This window comes from Hetaerina americana, unplaced genomic scaffold, assembly GCF_022747635.1.
Source record: "Hetaerina americana unplaced genomic scaffold, ioHetAmer1.1.p SCAF_8, whole genome shotgun sequence".
NCBI lineage: Eukaryota > Metazoa > Arthropoda > Insecta > Odonata > Calopterygidae > Hetaerina > Hetaerina americana.
Window position 1 is genome coordinate 53,693,794 of NW_027287427.1, and position 26,669 is coordinate 53,720,462.

A 26,669-nucleotide genomic window follows, 5' to 3' on the forward strand; every position below is an offset into this window, starting at 1 on the left:
TTTGCATAGTTTGTTTCCTTGCCATCATGGATAAATTTCACAGGGTTAACCCTAATACCGTTCAGTTTGTTAAGAAATTTTGAAATGCAAATATTTTATCCATACACTATGCATAAGTTAATCAGGTATGTAAATTGTGTGAGCTTTGAGCAAAGCTCAAGTATATTAAAAAGGCGTCCATCACTCCTTTTCCTCATAGTTGTACACAGCAAGAAAACTAAAATATATAAATATAAAATAACAGGGTAAAAAGTTTTCATACTTCAGAAGAAAATAATGTAATGGGTGAACACATATTCCAGGGTCATAAAAGAAATTTGTCACTGTCTTCATTTTGTGCTCATAGATTAGATCATTGCTTTAAACCATGGCCCATGATTGTACTTTGTCCATTCCTTTGTTTACTTAACCTCCTAAGTTAGGATCAAAAATGTAATGTTTGTATTCATTATATTATTTGTATAATTTTTTTATTACTCTCAAAAATACCCTCTGTTTTACATCATTTTCCCCTTTAAAAATTACGATAGGTTAGAGAAAATAATTATCCAGTAAATGTGGGGAATAATTGTCCATCATGGCAATTTTGATTTGCTGTATTTTTTTATTTACAGATAGTTGCTTTCTGTTTGATGCTTGAATTAAAAAATTCAGAAAAGAATAAGCGGTACCCAAAATAAACATTTTAAGGACAGGTTCCGTGCTGCCTCTGGGAATTACCATCACATAGATTGGCTTACTAGGCAACAGTTTCACCCTAAGTCCTGGAGGTATGTTCAGTTTGAAGTGATCTTTATTGCAATTAGGCTGCCATATATTGGAGATGATGGCTGGCCCAGGGTGGTCTGATTGGCTGTTTCTTGGTGGTAAGGTGGTATTTACTTTTCCCACATTGAAGTCAGGGTGTAGTTGTCCTCATGTTTGAAATCATTAGGATTTTTTTTTCAACTGAGAGGATGACTACACCCAGACGTTGATGCGGAAAAGGGTAATTCCTCCTTACTACCAAGAAACAGCCAATGAGTGCACTCCGGACTAGCCAGCAGACTCTCCTTTATATAGCGGGAAAATTGCAATGAAGATCATTTTCACCTGAAAGATGCTTCCAGGACTGGGGGCAAAACTATTAACTATTGTCCAACAAGCCAACTTACATGATGGTAATTCCTGGAAGCAGCATGGAACCATCATCAGATAGATGTTGTGGAAGCCTGAAGATTCATTTTAAAACACTTTAAGTTTAGACTTTAAAATGCATTTATGTATTTGTCTGTGGGATGAAAGTGATTAAAACTGCAAGATGGCTGACCACCCATTGCATGCTAGCATTATAAACTAGTTGTACTGCATGATTAACTTTATGCTATTTTCTATAAGGAATATAATACTTACGCCTTAATGAATCTTCGCTATTCTCAGCAAACTCTGGCTCCAATCCTAGTTCATCAAGTTCTCCTGCACGAGAGAAGTCAGTGTCACATGTTCGTTCAAAGGTTTTTTCCCTTGTTAGAAATAACCTTGCAATTGGAGCCATGTTATTTGCAGTAGGATCAAAGAAAGGTGATCGTGGATCACCTGGATCTGTCGGGGTGATACGTCGAATAGGTTGTTGGGGCTCTGATGGCGCATTTGGTGACTGAAGAAAAATAAATAAGAGTTTTAATATGAATTATTATCATCAATAGGCTATCAGATAGAACATTTTTGCCATTCAGATGGTTTTGTAACCAAAATTTAATTGTTACAAAAGAAAATAAAGGTAAGACAAAACTTCCTTCCTGTTTAATGCAAATACTGGAAGTCAGTCACATTTAAATGTGCCATTGTAGTATTTTTATCAACATATACAGGGTCTGTACAATAAGTATTGAGACTGGCTTGCTGTAGCCTCAACGGAGTGGTGGATGGGGGTCCAACCTGTTGGCTTGGTAATGATTGCTAGTACACCCAAAGCATTGGGATATGAGTTCAAAAATTAAACATATTGAAGGAAATTATGATTCTTACATGCATGGGTAAAAATGTTTTTATATTAATTAGGGAAGGACCGCATAAATTATTTGGCATGTTTAAAAAATCAGTTTCCAAAGTTTCTAGGTCAGGGCTATCCATTACTTTTGCCTCGCTTAAATATGAAGCCCTCATAAAATGAATTTGGGCTAAAAAATGTACACACCATGTAAGTGATGCCATCATCTGTTCCTGCATCATATAGATAAAGATCGATTGTCTTTGATGGGACCCAGGTACAATCACGGCGACAAAGATCTAACCTTGATACTCCAACTATCCAATCTGGAGAGGGTCCTGCAAAGATCATAAAGTTATAGTAGTCTTTTTTGTAAACAAAAAAATAGCAACTGCTATGTTCAGAAAAATAAGTATCCATATATATTCCTGGAGGTTCATAAGCAATATCTTGGGTAAAAAAATGAAAGTAGGCCAGGAAGGATTAGTTTAGGGCTTATACAATTCTATATCTCAATTCAATGAAGTATGAATGAAGTATTAATAATTAAAGAAGCATAATACAGTTTATTTGATATTTCAATTAAATACCATTTCAATTTTAACTTCACTTCATTATTAGCTTCAAAATTTCCTCACCCAACATGGAGACAACAGAGAGAAGGTGATGTAGCCGATCAACTTTGAAGTTTGATGTTGTATTTGCATTTACTCTAGGGTACCACAAACCACCAGCTTTGATGATTGTCCGTAGATATTTTCTCTGTAATTAAGAAAAGAGGTTGCCATCAAAGTTACAGTATTGCAGTCAAGAGTGGAATCAGTATATCATATGTTCTTCATAGGATGTGGATATAAAATTTGTAGTGCAACATGGGTCATACTACCTTGATCAAAAAGTTCCCGGAATAACCACCGTGTGGCGCTCCCATCGTTCCGATTTGAGTTCTGTTTTTTTTGTTAAATTGGTACATCTGTTGTTGATATTCCCTTTAAATCTTAGTGTCATAACTTGACATTTGCAAAAGTTACGTAGCCAAGAGTACATCTATCTCTGTGTGTGTTGGCGATTTTTTACAATTTCAGAAATGGATTTAAATTTGCAACAACGAACTTGTATTAAATTTTGCGTAAAAAACGGATTTAGTGGGGCACGGACGTTGGAAATGTTGGAAAAGTGTTTCGGCAACGATTCTCTAAAAAAAACGGTCGTTTACCAGTGGCACGAGCGGTTCAGAAGTGGTCGTGAGTCAATCGAAGATGATGAACGCAGTGGCAGACCATCGACATCGAAAGTCGGTGAAAAAATTGATAAAGTAAAAGAAATGTTGGTCAATAACCGCAAATTAACCATCAGAGAAATAGCGGAGGACTTGAACATTGCCTATGGATCCGCCCAAGACATTGTGGTTAATGATTTGGGTTTCCGTCGTGTAGCAGCAAAGTTGGTGCCAAAAGACCTCAATTTCATGCAAAAAAGAGACCGTGTTGACGTCGCAAAAGACATGATTTGCGAGGCTGAATCCGATCCCACATTCATCAAAAGGATCATTACTGGAGACGAGACGTGGGTTTATGAGTACGACACGCAATCCAGACATCAGGCAAGTGAATGGCGTTCACCAAATGAGCCGAGACCAAAAAAACCACGTCGTTTTCAGTCAAAAAAGAAGGCAATGCTGACGGTTTTCATGGATTACAACGGTGTAGTGCAGCATGAATTTTTGCCAGAAGGCCAGACAGTAAACAAAGAGTATTATTTGGGCGTTATGAGACGTTTGCGTGAAGCAATTCGCCGAAAGAGACCAGAAATGTGGGCAGAAAACTCGTGGATTTTGCACCATGATAACGCACCGTCGCACAGTGCTATCATTATTCGTAATTTTTTGACGAAAAATGCAACAAATACCATCCAACAGCCACCGAATTCACCTGATTTGGCTCCCTGTGACTTCTTTCTGTTCAATCGAGTTAAAAAACCATTACGGGGAACGCGTTTTAGCAGCCGAGAGGAAGTAATGGAAAAATCGCAGGAAGCACTGATGGACATACCGAAAACCAAATATAAAAAATGTTTCGAGGATTGGATCAAGCGCTGGCATAAGTGTGTTGCAGTCGATGGGGATTACTTTGAAGGGGACAATATAGATTTAGATGAATAAACTTGTATTTTTAATTTTCTGAATAAATTCCGGGAAATTTTTGATCAAGGTAGTATGTGAGAAGAGACAGGATGTTAATTTGCATATACACGGCTCCAAAAAACAAAATAAATGAAATCGAAATGCTATCATAGCAAAAGAGAATACATGCCTTTGCCCTAAGCTCTCCCTCTATAGTCCTCACAGATCCCCACTCAGCCACTTGCCTCAATCCTGCAGAGGCCAACCCTCCTTCCTCCCAAAGGGTGAAGTTCCCATCATGGGAGGCTCCAATAACGTCACTAAAATGGGTCAACCAAAGGCTAAAGGGAAAGTCCCTTGGGTGGGTTGCATTGGACCAGAGACCCTCAAAGATGAGCTGTAATTTCGGGGAAAGGCTTGAGTTAATACCAATAAAATGATTACTCTACATTAAATCTAAATTAAAAGAGAATTTTTTGAAATAATTATTATGCACGCACATTAATTTTTAAAATATTTTTTCAGTGTTTATAGGTTTTATATTACCATGTTTTAATCACGAAAATAGGAAAAAATTTTTGGAAGACCATTACAATAAACCTAAATATTTGGCCCTATATCAGGATATTTGATTTGCTATTATGATGACAGCTAACTAATCCATATCATTCATACACCAATGCATTTTCATTTAAAATGGGTTAGCTTATTCCCTAATACAACTTTTAACTTTTCACTATTTTTATGAAGGAAATGGTTCAAAATATGTCTTTCTTCTTGCATCGCCACATGACAATTCAAAGAGAACTTTTGTGCCATGGGATTCAAAAGAGCATAGAATAATCAAGGCAAAGAAATTTGACAAAATTTTGCTTCATCATTTGTTATTCTGTGATGGAATAACACATCAATCCTTGAAAGTTTTTTTGAAAAAAATTGAAGAAACTTAATTGCACATCTTATTGCATTTCACATGAAATGTTATAATAATTTTAGTGGGCATATTGATGTATTTATGTGAACTAACATGTGAACATGATATGGAAATTACTTAAGCAATGCAGTTATACTCTCTGAACTTCCTTTTCACCCTGTTTAAATTTAAACAGGCACCTAAAAGTAGTACAAGACATTTGCACATGCAATTACTAAGCCTGATTATCTTATTCCTATGTTGAATCAGTGTGTGTTCATCTTAGTTGTTAAGTTCTAATCTATCAAGCTGAGTACCAGAAGTTCTAGTCCCAATTAAAGTTACATTTTGTTGTACTTTTTGTTGTATTTGGCTTATTTTTGCAGATTTTGTGCTGATGTTTCATTATAATCAATTAGATTAATAAACATTTTGTTTCATCTAGTTAATGTGAAATTTAGCCTTTGCATCATCTTTTGCTCTTCCCCAAACAGAATACACAATTTGCTTGTCTTATTTCTAAACTGAGTCAATTTTCATTCACCTTCATGGTTAAGTTCTAATCTGTCAACTGGAGAATTGCTAGTTCTGGACACAATCAAGGCTAAATTTTGTTGGCACTATTTTAACTAATTAATACAGTGAAGTGTTATTAGCCCCAGATCAGTTTCAAAAATTATTTGTCATCTAGTCAATGTTAAATTTGGCCTTCACCATATTTTCTGTCCTTTCCCCTGATTTATTTAAAAAATCTATACATTCATTTTTGTCCATAATTTTACTTCCATATAATTTTTGTTAACAATTTTGTTAGGAAGCACTTCTGTAAACAAAACTCCCATTCAGCTTTGATCATTTGATTCACTTACAAAAATCCCTTTACTGTGACAACTGTGAAAATAAATGATGGGTAATGACCCAATTGTCACAATATGGGTGATAACAATGTCTGGGGATAAATACATGAATTTTAAATATTTTCTTCTCACTATTTTGTTCATAGTTTTCCCTTATTCCAAAATTCCTTCACACTGAGAAGAAAAAATGGAAATAATTCCTTGGCACCAAATATAAACTTTACTACACATGCATTTCACTTGAATAGCCATGACAGTTTGTTCCTATCTACAGAGAGCTCAACTGAGGTGCCAATGACCTCAACACTTGGTCACCCCCTGTAAAGCTTCTGCTACTACTACTACGACGGCTAAACTTAGTAGCTGGATGTTTTCCTCAAACCACAATGCAATTGAGCAATAAATTGTCTTCCTTAGGACTTCGTACATTCTTCAATTACACTTCACTAGTGAATGTCAGTAAGCAGCAGGACACTAAAATCGTAAAAAATTTCAACATGTAATGTGAAATTCAAATACTTTTTTCTGTGAATAAACGTATGCTTAGAAAGAGCTCAAGTGTGTGAGGGAAACCATTATATATGGAGGGAATACCTGAAACTTAAATGAGGGTAGAAATAAAAGGGAGATAAATAATGTCTTAGGGAATTTATAATGGCTATCAAAAGGACATTCCATCTCATGACTCACAAATATCAAGTACATATATATAAAGTCACATTTGCTAGAGTTCAATTGCTATGGTAGGCCTCTTTTGAAAAGAGGCCTACCATACTTTTTGTTTGAATGAAATTCTCTTTCTTGAAAAAGCAGAATTCATGAAAATGTCTGAAAAACATTATTGATCATGATAATTTGCTGAAAATTTCAAAAGTTAAATCATACAATAAAATGAGGGATAAAAAAATTAAAAGAAAACAAAAATGTGAATCAATCAACTGTTTACATTCATAGCCAACAGAAAAAAAGCTGTTTGGAGCAACAATGGCACTTTTGGGAAAATTTGCCTGTGTTGCATATAGTGATGTTGTCACTAAAAGGGTTAAGTTGAACAATCAATATCTAAACTTGAGCTTTCTGATTTGAAAGAAAATGGGAAATTTATAGAAAAATGCAATAACATAAGCAGTAATATTGGAATAACAAGCAGTTTTACAATTCATGAGGTTACTACTACTCATAAATTTCAGGTGTCACTATTTGAACTTAAACTCGTTTTTAGTGGATTGCAAAAATTAATGAAATCAAGAAACAATTTTTATTTTTGATAATAAAATGCATAAATTCAAGCATTTTGTTTTGACATATGTTTCTAGTCACAATGCTCATAGACAAACAACTGATTCTCCAGAGCAATTGGATTAGATAGATGGATTTTTTGAATGAGAGATAGGTTTTTTTTTCAAAAACATCAATTGCCCCATCCTATCTTAAGTTAGAGCTTTTCTGCTAACATATACCTTTGTTCTATTAGTAATAAAATTAAAGTTATAATAAATGTTTATATGAAAATATGCATCAGTGAGAGACAAATACCTGATATTTGGCCTCATCACATGCACAGCATTCCTTTACCGGACCCAATTCATCAGCAGTTGGATCATCTTCATCATCCTCTTCATCTAATTCGCATAGCTCACGACTCAGTGCTCCATCATCCATGAACCAAGAATTGGCATTCTCATAAACCATTGCCCTGATAGATAATTAATAATATCAATGATGAACTTCAATTAATTTAAATATCAAAATTACCAATGAAACATTAGTTTTGTATGGACACCAAAACTATCAAAAGGATGTATTTACGCAAAGGGATAATCACTAAATTAGGTGTTTTGGTACATTCTATGAGATAAATAAATATAAGCTCTCATGGGAAAAGAGATTTTTTTGCTTTATTCAATACTCTGCATCTTATCATTTTTCTAATATTAAGTAACTTCTAATATAAATAAGACTTATCCTCAAACACAAAGTAATCAATTCACAGTCATGATAGTACTTAGGATGGCATCAGCTACAGAATAATAAGTAAAAACTTGCCAAATTAGTGTACAATTCTGTCTGCTACCTTCACTTAGACTCACTCAAATCCAAAGCTATTGAGTTTATCAAAGCCTGATCAGACTTCCATGTTAAAAACGTCAGGCTTTAATTTTTTGTGATTAAATTATTTTTTGAATTGAGTGAAATTTTCATTTATTTACATGTTTTGAAGTCACATCCCATCATGGTGTCCTTATACAAGAAGTATTTTTACCCTTCAGTGTCAACTACTACTACTTAAATCTAGGTTTCAGATAATATCCTTTTCATGTTATTCAAATGTAAGTCACTTTTTAAACAACAGGAATAAATATATCTAAACAAGCAGCCCACTGTGAATGCTAGAGAAAACCTGCCAAGAATATTAAATGCTCAATAACAACACTCGAGTCATCAATTACTTTTCTTCAAATCCTTAATGGTAGGTGAATGTTAATTACAGTTCATGTGAAACTTACTACATACACTGAGCCTAAGATTATGACTGTTATATGCCAACAACCCTTTGTGAATAACACGAGAAGGTGAAAACGGATCATGACTAAGTTCCTCAGATGAAAAAATTTGGATTTCAAATTGGGTATCATGTAGGGAGGGGTTACTCAGAAAGAGAGGACTTTTGGAATTAGGCTGAAACAGGAGAGGAACCAAAATCATATTGGATTTGTAATGAAGGAGATCATTAATTATTCAAAATAATGTATCTCATCTTAAAAATAATCAGGGACTGAAGCAAGGGCATATGTCATTTCACAATTCTGTTTTTCCATAAGCGTATGAAGTATGTCATGACCGCATTAACGCTTAATCCATTACACCAGTGTAATAGACAGGTTAATGAGGAATGAAATACATATATTCAAATGAGACTAACTAAATCATTATTTAATCAAAATTATTTCAAGGGTACAAAGTGGCAATTAGGAATGTAGCAATCCAGTGGTGAGAGCACTAGGTTACTGACCGGAGGGGCCAGGCTCGATTCCTTGGGAAGCCTCAGGGCACTGTCAGCTTCACGCGACCTGTATGATTTTTTGGGCACCAGATCTTCTTGGGAAGCAATTGGTGGCATAGGGAAAGGGATTGGCTACTCTACCCTGATGTTTGACGTTCTCACACCAAGTACCTTAGTACTGAGTGAGTTCTATCCTAACCTATCAAACCGACCTTCAGGTTGATTACTGTGGTTCAAAGTGAAAAATAAAAAAAGTCAAGTCAGAATTACCTAATTATTACCTGTGAAAAACTACCCGCCAAACGTCTGTGTCTAACACGGTGGCCTATACGAGATGTGTACGTCACCTGGTGAGATGGATGAAAGACGGTGGGCAAAAAAAAAATCGTTACTACAGCTCAATTGAAAATTCCTTCCCTGAATTTTGAGCATCACCCTTCCTAATGATGAACCCCGGTAATTTTGCATCACGAATAATAATTATCAACGGTCTAATAGTAGGGCACTTTAATAGCATTAGTTGAATGCAACATTGAATTTTTAATCGGATTAACTGTTTCAGGTGAAACTTCATAGAACTATTTCTTATTGAAATGATAAGCGAACCCTACTGTAACTAATCAAAGTATTGTTTGGAAAAATAAGTAATAATTTTCATTTCAATTTTTTCCTCCATCGCACTTGCTATGAATCGAGATTTACATCAGCTGGCAGATTATGAGGTACTCTCCAATGTGTTTCGGTGGGCATAATTGTTATATCAAAACGAATTCACCCTCGTCTGTGTCGACTTGAACTATCCCTGAAAATCTCATATTCCACGCCCTCGGCTATTTAACTACGATGTTTGAACACACTTCCATCCCAGCAACTCCAGCATTTCCTTGCTAGCTTGCGAGCACCGCTACGTCATTTTCTACAATTTACGCTTCCGTAAATTCGCATTCAAGTCTGTTTTGGGATTTCTCGAATCAAGAAATGCGGGAAGCGGGGTTCGCTCATTTGACATCCTAGTGTACCTGAACACGATGCATCCGGACCCGTGCCTAGGAGCGGTCCACATGACCTGCACTTCCGTTTTGGGGAAATCTGGTGAGGCTTCCATGACTGAATTGATGCAATCCTCGTTGAACGCCGTGATGGAGTCGCCGAAGAGCTGGAAGTGGCCAACCCTCTGCGGGGAGGCTATCCCCCGGGACTCCACCGGCTCGACTCCCAGCGCGAAGCGGGTGAAGCGCTGCAGGCGGGCGTGGGTCCTCGAGCCAACGATGGACACTGCGGCGGAACGGAACCGTATATTACGCCACGCGATAAAAATAGAGGGTTTTCCATGGATTCACCATGGAAACCAACGGGTCGTGACTCGGAGGGAAGAAGGAGAAAAAGACAAATTATGCAAATTTTTTAGCGGTGGGGTCTTTCAAGCAAGAGGATGAGCGCGGATTAGAGGGTTTTGAGACGTGGGAATGGAGAAAAGCGGAAGAAATAAGTCGGACAGAGGGGAGGGCGAGCAACAGAGTTTTAAAGGTGGTGGTGAAGATATGAAGCCGTCCGATCAAAATCTGAGAAGGAAGAAAAAGTGGGTGAGCATATAATTACCTGTAGATTCATCGGTGGTAGTGGTTCGAGCCCGTTCAAAATCAAACTTTGATCGATAGATATGGTGATGGTAATAAGTAGACGTATGTTGCAAAGAAGTAGATGGGTTAAATATATATATATATATATATATATATATTATATATATATATATATATATATATAATCCCTCCCCGGACTACAACCTTGACGTGGTGGAAGGGCTTGTGCGTTCCGATGACCCCTAGAGCTGTACTGGCGGGAGTAATAAAAATTGCTCCTGGTAGGGTCACCCATGCCAGATAGGTCGAAGGTTAGGAGCCAGACGAAAGGTAGTCCACGCAGCGTCTGTTCCTCAGTGAGGCGGCTGCAATGGCGTCTGACCCCAGTGGGGCGGCCAGTAAGTGATGGTGTCACGTTAAAAACACTATTGAGGAAGGCAACGGGAAACCACCTCAATTATCATTCCCTAGAAAAATATGATGGACAATAGAGATATTTTGAGTCCTGGCAACCACGGGGCTCGGCCCAATCGGCCGTGTGTCGTGCCCGGCAGCGGGGGAGGCAAGGCTTCCGCGGTCGTCATCCCACGAAACCCTTGCAAGGGAAAACCAGCAGCAGCAGGACAGAAGACGCAGGAGAAGAAGACCAAATTAGTTAGAATAGGAACGTGGAATGTTAGGACAATGATGAGGACGGGGAAATTGGAGAATGTTAAGCGAGAGATGGAAAGGGGAAATATAGATATTTTAGGTCTATGCGAGGTGAGATGGAAAGATAGCGGGGATTACTGGAGTGATAAATATAGAATAATATACAGTGGTGGGGACGAGAGCCAACGAGGGGTTGCCATAGTATTAAATGAAGAGGTAGGAAGAAGCGTAGTCAACATAGAGCAGGTAACGGATAGAATACTACTGGTGGAGATAAAAGCAGAACCGACGAACTTAGTTATTATCCAGGTATACATGCCACCGAGCAACCATAAGGAAGAAGAGGTCGATAGGATATACGATCAGTTAGAGGACATGATTGCATGTGTTCCTGCAGGGAAACATTTGATAGTGATGGGGGATTGGAATGCGACGGTAGGCGAAGGAAGAGATGGTGATGAGGTGGGGGACTACGGTTTAGGCACAAGGAATGACCGCGGGGAGAAAGCAGTTGAGTTCTGCAGGAGACAGGGCTTAGTTATCACCAACACTTGGTTCAGACACCACAAAAGACGCAGGTATACATGGAAAATGCCAGGTGACTCGGGAAGATATCAGCTAGATTATATCCTGGTTAGACACAGGTTTAGGAACAGTGTGATAAATTCCCACAGCTTCCCGGGAGCGGATGCGGATTCAGATCACAATTTAGTTGTTATGAAATGTAGCGTACGTTTCAAAAAGATAAGGCAGGGGCGGCGAGTTAGAAAATGGAATGTAGAAGCATTAAATGGGTTGAAAAGAAAGGAATACAAACAGGCGGTAGAGAAAATCATGGAGGACGGTAAAGAGCTAAGTACTATCGAAGAAAAGTGGGAATGTATCAAAAAAGGGTTGTCTAAAGCGGCAAAAGACACTATTGGAACCGTTAACGCTAAAAGGACTCGTAAACCATGGATCACGGATGAGATGATTACAAAAATGGATGAGCGGCGAAAATGGAAGAATATAAATACAGAATTAGGCAAAATGAAGTACAAAGAATTGAACAATAAATTAAGGCGGGCAACAAATAAAGCAAAGGAAGCATGGTGGAAGACGCAGTGCGAGGATATGGAAAGTCTGCAGAGGAAGGGGGAAATCGGTGCGCTTTACAGCAAAGTTAGATCTTTATCGGGAAGTAAGAAAGGGAGATCAACGATAGCAGTTAGAGATAAGGCCAGTAAGATAATAGTTGACGCAGGAAAGATCCAAGAGAGATGGAAGGAATATGTAGAAGAACTGTATAGTAAAGAGCTTAGACCAACAAAGTTAGACATTGAAAAGGAACATGACGTAGAGGAAGATAGCTTAGGTCCAGGCATACTAGACAATGAGATAGAAAGGGCATTAAGGGAGATGAAACTAAATAAGGCCGTGGGGGTAGATAACATTCCCGTGGAACTTTTGAAATCCTTAGGAAAATGTGGGAGGAAGAGGCTATATGGGCTGATCCGTAGTATTTATGAGGAGGGAATCTGGCCGGAAGACTTTGTGAGATCAGTTTTAGTTCCTATTCCGAAAAAGGTAAAGGCCACGTCATGTGAGGACTATAGGACAATTAGTTTGATATCCCACGCAGCTAAGGTTGTTCTCAGGATCATAAACAAAAGGATAGAGAGTAGGGCAAACGATTACTTAGGGGATGATCAGTTTGGATTTAGGAAGGGGAGGGGTACGCGTGATGCCATTGCAGTAATGAGATTATTAATCGAGAGGAATATAGAACACAACCAGGAGGTATTTGCCTGTTTCGTAGATTTCGAAAAAGCGTTTGATAGAGTAAATTGGGAAAAACTAATGAGTTTATTGCAGAAAATAGGAATAGATTGGAGGGAAAGGAGGCTAATCCGCAACCTGTACATGTCTCAGACTGCTCTGGTGCGGGTGGGAAACGGGGAGTCAGGATGGGCAGTGTTAGGAAGGGGTGTAAGGCAGGGTTGCCCATTATCACCGTTGCTGTTCAACCTGTATGCAGAGGAAATGATCAAAGAGGCATGGGAAGAACTCGAGGTAGGAATGAAAGTGGGCGGGGAATTCGTAAAATCAGTTAGGTTTGCTGATGACCAAGCTTTAGTTTGTCAGTCAGCCAAGGGGCTGCAAGCATTGCTGAGTGAATTGGAAATTCAGTGCGACAGGTATGGGATGAGAATCAATATTAATAAAACAAAGGTTATGCGATTTTCTAGAAAGAAAAAGGGCAAGCTTAACATTAAAATCGGAGGGCAAAAGCTAGAGCAGGTAGAACAGTTTACGTATCTCGGTAGTGTTTTGGACCAACACGGTCAAAGTAGTAGGGACGTAAGGAGAAGAATTGCGCTAGGCAAAGAGGCTTTCACAAGGAGGAGGGAGTTGATGACAGGGACTTTGAGTAAGGATGTTAAGAAAAGACTCGTAAAAACTTTGATATGGAGTGTAGCTATGTACGGTGCGGAAACGTGGTCACTGAAGCAGGAGGATAGACGTAGACTGGAGGCTTTTGAAATGTGGGTGTGGAGAAGAATGGAGAAGGTGAAATGGACAGAGAAGAAAACAAATGAGGAAGTACTTGGTATGGTGGGCGAAGAGAGGGGTTTGTTGGACGCAAACCTACGGAGGCAGGAAAAGTGGCTGAAGGGGGTATCGACCGGCAGCGGGATGTTGAAGACTGTGATAGAGGGTAGAATGTTGGGCAAAAGAGGAAAGGGAAGGAACAGGATAGGGATGTTGGACGGAATGAAGGGAGGAAGAAAGTACTCAGAGATGAAGAGGGACCTGATATAGAGTAGGATGATGGATTTTGTGTTTTGTTAGGAGTAATAATATATTTATTTGGTAGTTGTGTCCATCGAAAAACCTACCTTAACCGGTAGATTACTTAAAAAAAAATATATATATAATATACACTGGGTCGCACCCAAAAGTGGTTTGACTCATTTTCTCTGGCGCGAACGGAGCGGTGGAGCGGGGTCTGCCTGGCAGGGTAAGGTGGAGGGGGCTCTTAGCAACAGATCGACACCAACCTCAGTCGCCTGCGGGCTATCGTTGAGTGAGTAAACCGTTTTTAGTGCAGCAAGTTTTTTTGTCCGCGTCGAAAAACAAAATGAATCTGAATTTAGAGCAACGTTATTCCGTAAATTTTTTTGCGAAACTCGGGAAGACGGCAACTCAGACCCTCGATATGATCAAGCAGGCTTATGGGGACACTGCCTTAAGCCGTTCCACTATCGCTCCGGACGGCCGTCGACGGCAAAAACCGACACGAATGTGGACAGAGTGAGGACACTGCTGAACACAGACCGACGCTTAACCAGTGAAGAAATTGCATACAAGTTGGGTATGTCTGGATCCAACGTCCTACGCATTATTTCACAGGATTTGGTTATGCGCAAGGTGTGCGCCAAGATGGTGCCGAAAATTCTGCCATGGCGCGCTCGTCGTCAGACAGCTCCTGGCCAAATACGGCGTTGCCACGTTGCCGCACCCGCCCTATTCTCCCGATCTGACACCACCGGACTTCTTCTTCTACCCCCTAATGAAAAGAAAGCTCAAGGGACGACGTTTTGACTCGATAAAGGCCGTTCAAGAGGCTTCGACGAGGGTCATCAACGGTATCCCTAAAGAAAATTTCCAGCGGGCGTACGGGGAATCAATAAAATTCTTGTAAGAAAATCAGTCCTACCACTTTTGGGTACGACCCTGTTTATACATATATGTATATATGTGTGTATATATATAATTATATATATATATATATACATGAATGTATGTTAACATGTATATGTATTATTATTAGGTAATCTGCCGGTTAAGGTAGGTTTTTGGATGGACATAATTACTAATTAAATAATTTGTGACCCCTAGCAAAACACAACATCCTACTTTACATCAGGTCCCTCTTCAGCTCTGAGTACTTTTTTCCTCCCTTAATCCCGTCCAACATCCCTATCCTGTTCCTTCCCTTTCCTCATTTGCCTAACATTTCCCCCTCTATTACAGTCTTCAACATCCCGCTGCCGGTCGATACCCCCTTCAGCCACTTTTCCTGCCTCCGTAGGTTTGCGTCCAACAAACCCCTCTCTTCGCCCACCATACCAAGTACTTCCTCGTTTATTTTCTTCTCGGTCCATTTCACCTTCTCCATTCTTCTCCACACCCACATTTCAAAAGCCTCCAGTCTACGCCTATCCTCCTGCTTCAATGAGCATGTTTCCGCACCGTTTTTACGAGTCTTTTCTTAACATCCTTACTCAACGTCCCTGTCATCAATTCACTCCTCCTCGTGAAAGCCTCTTTGCCAAGTGCAATTCTTCTCCATACATCCCCACTACTTTGACCGTGTTGGTCGAAAACACTACCGAGATACGTAAACTGTTCTACCTGCTCTAGCTTTTGCCCACCTATTTTAATGTTAAGCTTGGCCTTTTTCTTTCTAGAAAATCGCATAACCTTTGTTTTCTTAATATTGATTCTCATCCCATACCTGTCGCACTCAATTTCCAATTCACTCAGCAATGCTTGCAACCCCTTGGCTGACTGACATACTAAAGCTTTGTCATCAGCAAACCTAACTGATTTTACGAATCCCCCGCCCACTTTCATTCCTACCTCGAGTTCTTCCCATGCCTCTTTGATCATTTCCTCTGCATACAGGTTGAACAGCAACGGTGATAATGGGCAACCCTATGTCTAATGTTGTTGATCTTAGTTCTTTACGATACAGTTCTATATATTCCTTCCAACTCTTCTGATACTTTCCTGTGTCAACTATTAACTTATCCGCCTTATCTCTAACTGTTAGCATAGATTTCCCTTTCTTACCTCCCGATAACGATTTAACTTTGCTGTACAGCGCAACGATTTCACCCTTCCTCTGTTGACTTTCCATATCCTCGCACTGCGTCTTCCACCATGCTTCTTTTGCTTTATTTGTTGCCCGCCTCAATTCATTGTTTAATTCTTTGTACTTCATTTTGCCTACCTCTGTATTTGCATTCTTCCATTTTCTCCGCTCATCCATTTTTGTAATCATCTCATCCGTGATCCATGGTTTCCTAGTCCTTTTAGCGTTAACGGTTCCAATAGTGTCTTTTGCGGCTTTAGACAACCATTTCTTGATACATTCCCATTTTTCGTCGATAGTACTTAGCTCTTTACTATCCACCAGGATATCCTCTACCGCCCGTTGGCATTCCTTCCTTTTCAAACCATTCAATGCTTCTACATTCCATTTTCTAACTCGCCGCCCCTGCCTTATTTTTTCTACATGGACGCGACATTTCATAACAACTAAATTGTGGTCAGAGTCCGCATCCGCTCCCGGGAAGCTGTGCGAATTTATCACACTGTTCCTAAACCTGTGTCTAACCAGGATATAATCTAGCTGATACCTTCCTGAGTCACCTGGCATTTTCCATGCATACCTGCGTCTTTTGTGGTGTTTAAACCAAGTGTTGGCGATGATTTACCCATGTCTCCTGCAGAACTCAACTGCTTTCTCTCCGCGGTCATTCCTCGTGCCTAAACCGTAGTCCCCGACCTCGTCACCATCTCTTCCTTCGCCTACCGTCGCATTCCAATCCTCCATCACTATCAAATGTTTCCCTGCAGGAACATACGCGATTATGTCCTCTAACTGATCATATATCCTAACGACCTCTTCTTCCTAGTGGTTGCTCGGTGGCATGTATACCTGAATAATAACCAAGTTCGTTGGTTCTGCTTTTATCTCTACTATTAATAATCTATCCGTTACCTGCTCTATGTTGACTACGCTTCTTCCAACCTCTTCGTTTAATACTATGGCAACCCCTCGTTGGCTCTCGTCCCCGCCGCTGTATATTATTCTCTACTGATCACTCCAGTAATCCCCGCTATCCTTTCATCTCACCTCGCATAAACCTAAAATATCGATATTTCCTCTTTCCATCTTTCGCTTAACATTCTCCAATTTCCCTATCCTCATCATTGGCCTAACATTCCACGTTCCTATTCTAACTAATTGGGTCTTCTTCTCCTGCGTCTTTTGTCCTGCTGCTGCTGTTATTCCTTTGCAAGGGTTTCCTGGGATGACGACCGCGGAAGCCTTGCCCCCCCGCTGCCGGGCACGACACACGGCCGATTGGGCCGAGCCCCGTAGTTGCCAGGACTCAAAATCTCTGTATAGTCCATCATGTTAATCTTGGGAATGATAATTGAGGTGGTTTCCCGTTGCCTTCCTCAATAGTGTTTGTAACGTGACACCATCACTTACTGGCCGCCCCACTGGGGTCAGACGCCATTGCAGCCGCCTCACTGAGGAACAGACGGTGCGTGGACTACCTTTCGTCTGGCTCCTAACCTTCGACCTATCCGGTATGGGTGACCCTACCAGGAGCAATTATCATTACTCCCGCCAGCACAGCTCTAGGGGTCATCGGAACGCACAAGATCTGCCACCACGTCAAGGTTGTAGTCCGGGGATATATATATATATATATATATATATATATATATATATATATATATATATATATATATATTTTTTTTTTTTTTTTTTTTTTAAGGTAATCTACCGGTTAAGGTAGGTTTTTCGATGGACACAACTACCAAATAAATATTTTATTACTCAAAACACAAAATCCATCATTCTACTCTATATCAGGTCCCTCTTCATCTCTGAGTACTTTCTTCCTCCCTTCATCCCGTCCAACATCCCTATCCTGTTCCTTCCCTTTCCTCTTTTGCCCAACATTCTACCCTCTATCACAGTCTTCAACATCCCACTGCCGGTCAACACCCCCTTCATCCACTTTTCCTGCCTCCATAGGATTGCAACCAACAAACCTCTCTCTTCGCCCACCATACCAAGTACTTCCTCATATGTTTCCTTCTCTGTCCATTTCACCTTCTCCATTCTTCTCCACACCCACATTTCAAAAGCCTCCAATCTACGTCTATCCTCCTGCTTCAATGACCACGTTTCCGCGCCGTACATAGCTACGCTCCATATCAAAGTTTTTACGAGTCTTTTCTTAACATCCTTACTCAAAGTCCCTGTCATCAACTCCCTCCTCCTTGTGAAAGCCTCTTTGCCTAGCGCAATTCTTCTCCTTACGTCCCTACTACTTTGACCGTGTTGGTCCAAAACACTACCGAGATACGTAAACTGTTCTACCTGCTCTAGTTTTTGCCCTCCTATTTTAATGTTAAGCTTGGCCTTTTTCTTTCTAGAAAATCGCATAACCTTTGTTTTATTAATATTGATTCTCATCCCATACCTGTCGCACTGAATTTCCAATTCACTCAGCAATGCTTGCAGCCCCTTGGCTGACTGACAAACTAAAGCTTTGTCATCAGCAAACCTAACTGATTTTACGAATCCCCCGCCCACTTTCATTCCTACCTCGAGTTCTTCCCATGCCTCTTTGATCATTTCCTCTGCATACAGGTTGAACAGCAACGGTGATAATGGGCAACCCTATGTCTAATGTTGTTGATCTTAGTTCTTTACGATACAGTTCTATATATTCCTTCCAACTCTTCTGATACTTTCCTGTGTCAACTATTAACTTATCCGCCTTATCTCTAACTGTTAGCATAGATTTCCCTTTCTTACCTCCCGATAACGATTTAACTTTGCTGTACAGCGCAACGATTTCACCCTTCCTCTGTTGACTTTCCATATCCTCGCACTGCGTCTTCCACCATGCTTCTTTTGCTTTATTTGTTGCCCGCCTCAATTCATTGTTTAATTCTTTGTACTTCATTTTGCCTACCTCTGTATTTGCATTCTTCCATTTTCTCCGCTCATCCATTTTTGTAATCATCTCATCCGTGATCCATGGTTTCCTAGTCCTTTTAGCGTTAACGGTTCCAATAGTGTCTTTTGCGGCTTTAGACAACCATTTCTTGATACATTCCCATTTTTCTTCGATAGTACTTAGCTCTTTACTATCCACCAGGATATCCTCTACCGCCCGTTGGCATTCCTTCCTTTTCAAACCATTCAATGCTTCTACATTCCATTTTCTAACTCGCCGCCCCTGCCTTATTTTTTCTACATGGACGCGACATTTCATAACAACTAAATTGTGGTCAGAGTCCGCATCCGCTCCCGGGAAGCTGTGCGAATTTATCACACTGTTCCTAAACCTGTGTCTAACCAGGATATAATCTAGCTGATACCTTCCTGAGTCACCTGGCATTTTCCATGCATACCTGCGTCTTTTGTGGTGTTTAAACCAAGTGTTGGCGATGATTTACCCATGTCTCCTGCAGAACTCAACTGCTTTCTCTCCGCGGTCATTCCTCGTGCCTAAACCGTAGTCCCCGACCTCGTCACCATCTCTTCCTTCGCCTACCGTCGCATTCCAATCCTCCATCACTATCAAATGTTTCCCTGCAGGAACATACGCGATTATGTCCTCTAACTGATCATATATCCTAACGACCTCTTCTTCCTAGTGGTTGCTCGGTGGCATGTATACCTGAATAATAACCAAGTTCGTTGGTTCTGCTTTTATCTCTACTATTAATAATCTATCCGTTACCTGCTCTATGTTGACTACGCTTCTTCCAACCTCTTCGTTTAATACTATGGCAACCCCTCGTTGGCTCTCGTCCCCGCCGCTGTATATTATTCTCTACTGATCACTCCAGTAATCCCCGCTATCCTTTCATCTCACCTCGCATAAACCTAAAATATCGATATTTCCTCTTTCCATCTTTCGCTTAACATTCTCCAATTTCCCTATCCTCATCATTGGCCTAACATTCCACGTTCCTATTCTAACTAATTGGGTCTTCTTCTCCTGCGTCTTTTGTCCTGCTGCTGCTGTTATTCCTTTGCAAGGGTTTCCTGGGATGACGACCGCGGAAGCCTTGCCCCCCCGCTGCCGGGCACGACACACGGCCGATTGGGCCGAGCCCCGTAGTTGCCAGGACTCAAAATCTCTGTATAGTCCATCATGTTAATCTTGGGAATGATAATTGAGGTGGTTTCCCGTTGCCTTCCTCAATAGTGTTTGTAACGTGACACCATCACTTACTGGCCGCCCCACTGGGGTCAGACGCCATTGCAGCCGCCTCACTGAGGAACAGACGGTGCGTGGACTACCTTTCGTCTGGCTCCTAACCTTCGACCTATCCGGTATGGGTGACCCTACCAGGAGCAATTATCATTACTCCCGCCAGCACAGCTCTAGGGGTCATCGGAACGCACAAGATCTGCCACCACGTCAAGGTTGTAGTCCGGGGATATATATATATATATATATATATATATATATATATATATATATATATATATATATATATATATATTTTTTTTTTTTTTTTAAGGTAATCTACCGGTTAAGGTAGGTTTTTCGATGGACACAACTACCAAATAAATATTTTATTACTCAAAACACAAAATCCATCATTCTACTCTATATCAGGTCCCTCTTCATCTCTGAGTACTTTCTTCCTCCCTTCATCCCGTCCAACATCCCTATCCTGTTCCTTCCCTTTCCTCTTTTGCCCAACATTCTACCCTCTATCACAGTCTTCAACATCCCACTGCCGGTCAACACCCCCTTCATCCACTTTTCCTGCCTCCATAGGATTGCAACCAACAAACCTCTCTCTTCGCCCACCATACCAAGTACTTCCTCATATGTTTCCTTCTCTGTCCATTTCACCTTCTCCATTCTTCTCCACACCCACATTTCAAAAGCCTCCAATCTACGTCTATCCTCCTGCTTCAATGACCACGTTTCCGCGCCGTACATAGCTACGCTCCATATCAAAGTTTTTACGAGTCTTTTCTTAACATCCTTACTCAAAGTCCCTGTCATCAACTCCCTCCTCCTTGTGAAAGCCTCTTTGCCTAGCGCAATTCTTCTCCTTACGTCCCTACTACTTTGACCGTGTTGGTCCAAAACACTACCGAGATACGTAAACTGTTCTACCTGCTCTAGTTTTTGCCCTCCTATTTTAATGTTAAGCTTGGCCTTTTTCTTTCTAGAAAATCGCATAACCTTTGTTTTATTAATATTGATTCTCATCCCATACCTGTCGCACTGAATTTCCAATTCACTCAGCAATGCTTGCAGCCCCTTGGCTGACTGACAAACTAAAGCTTTGTCATCAGCAAACCTAACTGATTTTACGAATCCCCCGCCCACTTTCATTCCTACCTCGAGTTCTTCCCATGCCTCTTTGATCATTTCCTCTGCATACAGGTTGAACAGCAACGGTGATAATGGGCAACCCTGCCTTACACCCCTTCCTAACACTGCCCATCCTGACTCCCCGTTTCCCACCCGCACCAGAGCAGTCTGAGACATGTACAGGTTGCGGATTAGCCTCCTTTCCCTCCAATCTATTCCTATTTTCTGCAATACACTCATTAGTTTTTCCCAATTCACCCTATCAAACGCTTTTTCGAGATCTACGAAACAGGCATATACCTCCTGGTTGTGTTCTATATTCCTCTCGATTAATAATCTCATTACTGCAATGGCATCACGCGTACCTCTCCCCTTCCTAAACCCAAACTGATCATCCCCTAAGTAATCATTTGCCCTACTCTCTATCCTTTTGTTTATGATCCTGAGAACAACTTTAGCTGCGTGGGATATCAAACTAATTGTCCTATAGTCCTCACATGACGTGGCCTTTACCTTTTTCGGAATCGGAACTAAAACTGCTCTCACAAAGTCTTCCGGCCAGATTCCCTCCTCATAAATGCTACGGATCAGCCCATATAGCCTCTTCCTCCCACATTTTCCTAAGCATTTTAAAAGTTCCACGGGAATGTTATCTACCCCCACGGCCTTATTTAGTTTCATCTCCCTTAATGCCCTTTCTATCTCATTGTCTAGTATGCCTGGACCTAAGCTGTCTTCCTCTACGTCATTTTCTTTTTCAATGTCTAACTTTGTTGGTCTGAGTTCTTTACTATACAGTTCTTCTATATACTCCTTCCATCTCTCTTGGATCTTTCCTGCGTCAACTATTACCTTACCCGCCTTATCTCTAACTGTTAGCATAGCTCTTCCTTTCTTACTTCCTGATAACGATTTAACTTTGCTGTACAGCGCACCGATTTCACCCTTCCTCTGCAGACTTTCCATATCCTCGCACTGCGTCTTCCACCATGCTTCCTTTGCTTTATTTGTAGCCCGCCTCAATTTATTGTTCAATTCTTTGTACTTCATTTTGCCTAATTCTGTATTTATATTCTTCCATTTTCGCCGCTCATCCATCTTTGTAATCATCTCATCCGTTATCCATGGTTTCCTAGTTCTTTTAGCGTTAACGGTTCCAATAGTGTCCTTTGCGGCTTTAGACAACCCTTTCTTGATCATTTCCCATTTTTCTTCGATAGTACTAAGCCCTTTACCATCCTCCATGATTTTCTCTACCGCCTGCATGTATTCCTTCCTTTTCAACCCAATTAATGCTTCTACATTCCATTTTCTAACTCGCCGCCCCTGCCTTATCTTTTTGAAACGTACGCTACATTTCATAACAACTAAATTGTGATCTGAGTCCGCATCCGCTCCCGGGAAGCTGTGGGAATTTATCACACTGTTCCTAAACCTGTGTCTAACCAGGATATAATCTAGCTGATATCTTCCTGAGTCACCTGGCATTTTCCATGTATACCTACGTCTTTTGTGGTGTCTAAACCAAGTGTTGGTGATGACTAACCCCTGTCTCCTGCAGAACTCAACTGCTTTCTCTCCGCGGTCATTCCTCGTGCCTAAACCGTAGTCCCCCACCTCATCACCATCTCTTCCTTCGCCTACCGTCGCATTCCAATCCCCCATCACTATCAAATGTTATATATATATATATATATATATATATATATATATATATATATATTTATTTATTTATTTATTTATTTATTTATATAAATACACAAATAAATGCACGCATACTTGTACATACATATATATCTCTCGTTTAGCACAACACTAGGAAAGGACGAGAGGGGTTAAACACAATTCAGAGGATGGCCCCAGAGAGCTCTTCATATTCACCAGGAAAACCTGAGGCTCTATTCCACAGGTTTTCCCGCTGTACGATTCGAGTTTAACACCGTTTGGAGGTAAAATCTCAAACCGCGGAAACTCTGCCTCCAGGAGCGAATCAGTTTACGTGTCGGCGTAAGGGATGGTGACAGCCCTTCTTACCTGTGTATATAGCCCCCGGGACGTACTTCTGTGGCTCCCCGCTGATGAGTATGTGGTAGCCGTTGTCCCCGTCCGTCTTCGGGGTCGAGACTCCCTTGGGCTCCCGGGGGCAGCTCCCCCTTGGAGGTGCTCTCGCGTCTACGGAGCACCACAGCAAAAGAAGCTGCAGGAAGAGGACCAGCCGCGAGACGCGTGGGTCCATGGCGGGGTACCTACGGTTGGACGCGGATCGGAGCCCGACAGCGGGATTAGTAACAAGAATTGACGTGGTGACGGTGACACACCCAGGAACATCAAATAATATGCACGGAATCTCTTGTCGAGAGCCTGCTTAGCGTGGATCGAAGTTGTTGGTCAAAGTAAGTGCCTCCAAACGGTTCAAGTTTCAACTGAAGCCATGAAATATTTCGGGCGTCCAAACTGAATGGATTATGAATGAACACGAATGGCAAATCTCAAAGTCTTAAATTCTTGTGTATACGCTGAAGGTCTGATGATTAACACTGTCTCGGCTTCTCAAAACTCCCGATGTAATCTAGATGTAATAGACCCAACATTTATCGAGCATATAATTTATCTTCGAATGGAAAAGCAACAGTGGCACGCATTTATTTTTTCCGGTAAACCTTTGGAAGCAACGTAGCCATGTTAGGAGAGAGAACCAGCACAAGTTACGCAATGTCGTGGTCTCACTCAAAACTCTACTTAGAAATTAAGAGAATAATCTCAAAATACTTACATGCAGTCGAGAACATGACTACCACTTTACATGACAAGCAGTGTAAGAGGAATATGGTAAATTGAGTAAAAATTCAATCCCATTTTGAATCCCAAATCATCTTCGGAATAAGATGCTAACACGAGTAAAATTTTACTGTAAGGATCGAATATGTTAATAGGACATTTTTCAAACATATACTCACGGAAAAGTTCGGATTTTAAACTAATATAAAATGAATTTAATTCAAGCAATCAATCATGTTTAAATACAGTTTTTATTTCCAAATAAAACATTAAAAACAGAAATTCCATTTCATTCGTGATAAGCTGCATATTCAAAAGGAAATCTACATGTGGATTACGGGTCCAAATCGTCAGTACACACGAATTTCATTTTCTCAAAATGAGAAAGCAAAAGAAATTACACTTACACAATTAAAATTATAAAAAATAACTACACAGATTGTAGATGGCATGTAAATGCAATGAAAGTAATAAAAATGATTTAGTGGGAATTACTACGGAATTGATCAATAAATAAAATACTAAATACGTGTATCTGTGATGACAATGAATATGATCAGATTTTATCCACAAAGGAAGAGTGAAAAATTTTATACATGAGGAATCATCGCGCAGGAATTAGCAAAAATTATAAATTAGAAGTTGATATTTTCAATCCATAACCAAAAGAGCCTTAAAACTTAAACTTAGATTTCCACTCGATTTAAAATACTTGAAATAGTGGATATATCTTAAAAGAGCATAAACATCGTAACCTATCTACAATCAATATTTACTTTTTGAAAATTTTGATAATTTCAGCCATTTTTGAAATTTGCATAAATAACCGAAGAAATTATCAGAGGCATGCTTTATCGCATTTGGGGAATTTGCCTTGAAATTACGCCATTTATTTTTTTAGTTCCTTCTATAAAATAATGGGATGGAAATCAAAATAATTAATTTAACGTTACTATGTTCATCATTACAGCAATCGACGCAATGAATCACATGGCATAAAACAGAGACTATTTATTTTAAATGTGTTTTGATACACTCAGCTTCGCTAAATCTCTTAAATCAGATATCTGCATTCTAAACAATCAGCTATTCATTTGTTGGTAGAAAAGCTAAGAAAATCCCACTTGGCAAGTGATCTCATAATTTAAAGAAAAAAGAGCAGTTAAGAAAAAAGATAGTCCTGGTGTAGTTGTTCGGAGACAAGAAGAGACGCGAGGGTGAAAGGGCGAAGACGTCGACTTTGTTGATGGCTTCCCGTGCCAGTGGGGCGAGACGACCAGCTAATCTTTACAGTGACATCCTTATCAATTCTCTCAAATTCCAGGAAAAAGCAAGACAGACTCGCGCAATATTTTGCTACCGCTCCTTGAGAAACGCCCCGCATCGAGTCAGCATTTACTGAGAGGTTCAGTCGAATCGAAATTAGTACGAGATGGATTGTTCATTGCACAAGACGAACTATTACATGGGCGAGCGTGTACGGGTGGATATTAAATGTAACTAGCTCGAGTTTTCACGAATTTACTATTTGAAAGTGTTACCACCAAGTAAATTATATTAATGTCGTGTAGCATAATTGTGCGCGATGTCAGTTTTAATCAGAATACTAATTAGTGTATAGCTTTATTTATTTTTAGATTTTCATGCCGTCATGCCAAAGTAGACTACTGAATTTGCGATCAAGGATATTACCCGGTACGGAGTGACGCAATCGCGATGGTGGCGAAGTGGTGGCGAAAGTGGTGGCCAAAAGTGAACCCAAGTGTTTTGTAAATTGATTTACCAATGAGAAATGTAATTATTAATTGTACCCTTTATATTAATGGCACAAATTGTAACTGCCGGTGGATGAAATGAGACCAGTCCTTCGTAACTTAATTGGAATACACACCCGAATACAATTCCCTGAAGAGTTAAGCACTGCCACAAAAAACTTAATTTTAGGTTATGAAACGAAACTAATTGTGTTTTATTAAAATCTTCCATTATGACCTTTCATACTTCTCTAGCCTCTAACACATTTGTGTATGACATTTATATTGATCCAAGCCCTTTTGTGCCCAAGACTTCAAAACATAATATCCCTCGCCCGGTGTCTCTTCAACCAGATTCATACTTGGTATATCTCTCTCTTCCAAATCACATGATCTAACATAAATTTGTTTGGTGATTTGACTGTCGTCCGTTCTCTCAAAATGCGTAGTACAGTTTTGTTGGCTTTATTCTAGTTCGTCAGTACAGACCATATTACCTCTTTGTGTTGGGGCGCGGAAAACTGTATTCCGGAAGGGGTAGCATTTCGAAAAGGGGTCTGGGGTATTTCAGGATTTGGTCCCACGCATGATATGATGACGAAAATATGTGCACCGTTTGCGGTTTAGGCCATACAAGGAATAGTACAGACGGCACGGGCACTGCAAAGGCTGGTGCCCTTTCATCCCTTTATAGTGTCAAAGAAATGCCTTGGACTTGGCTTTTTATTTAATTCGGTAGATGTAATATTAACAATTGAAGGATTCTGTATTTAACTCTACGAAAATTTTCATGACCTCGATAAATTTCATTATCAAGAATAAAATAGCAAGAACTAATTCATGACTTTGTTGTAATAGGTGGGAGTAGAACAAGTTAATCAAAATTTAAA

General features: G+C 40.1%; 1 protein-coding gene across 1 annotated transcript in view; it reads right to left on the minus strand.

Annotated features, from left to right (window-relative positions):
• The window catches only part of fat-spondin (extracellular matrix protein f-spondin), a 55,838-nt gene that overhangs the window by 13,763 nt on the left and 15,406 nt on the right, over positions 1–26,669 (minus strand). The window contains exons 2-8 of the mRNA XM_071596616.1: positions 23,282–23,493; positions 9,885–10,140; positions 7,398–7,557; positions 4,282–4,488; positions 2,608–2,731; positions 2,177–2,307; positions 1,393–1,636 (exon numbers count right to left, since the gene is read on the minus strand). Coding sequence (XP_071452717.1) covers positions 1,393–1,636; positions 2,177–2,307; positions 2,608–2,731; positions 4,282–4,488; positions 7,398–7,557; positions 9,885–10,140; positions 23,282–23,483 — 1,324 coding nt within the window. The 5' untranslated portion in view covers positions 23,484–23,493. The remainder of the gene's footprint in view (positions 1–1,392; positions 1,637–2,176; positions 2,308–2,607; positions 2,732–4,281; positions 4,489–7,397; positions 7,558–9,884; positions 10,141–23,281; positions 23,494–26,669) is intronic.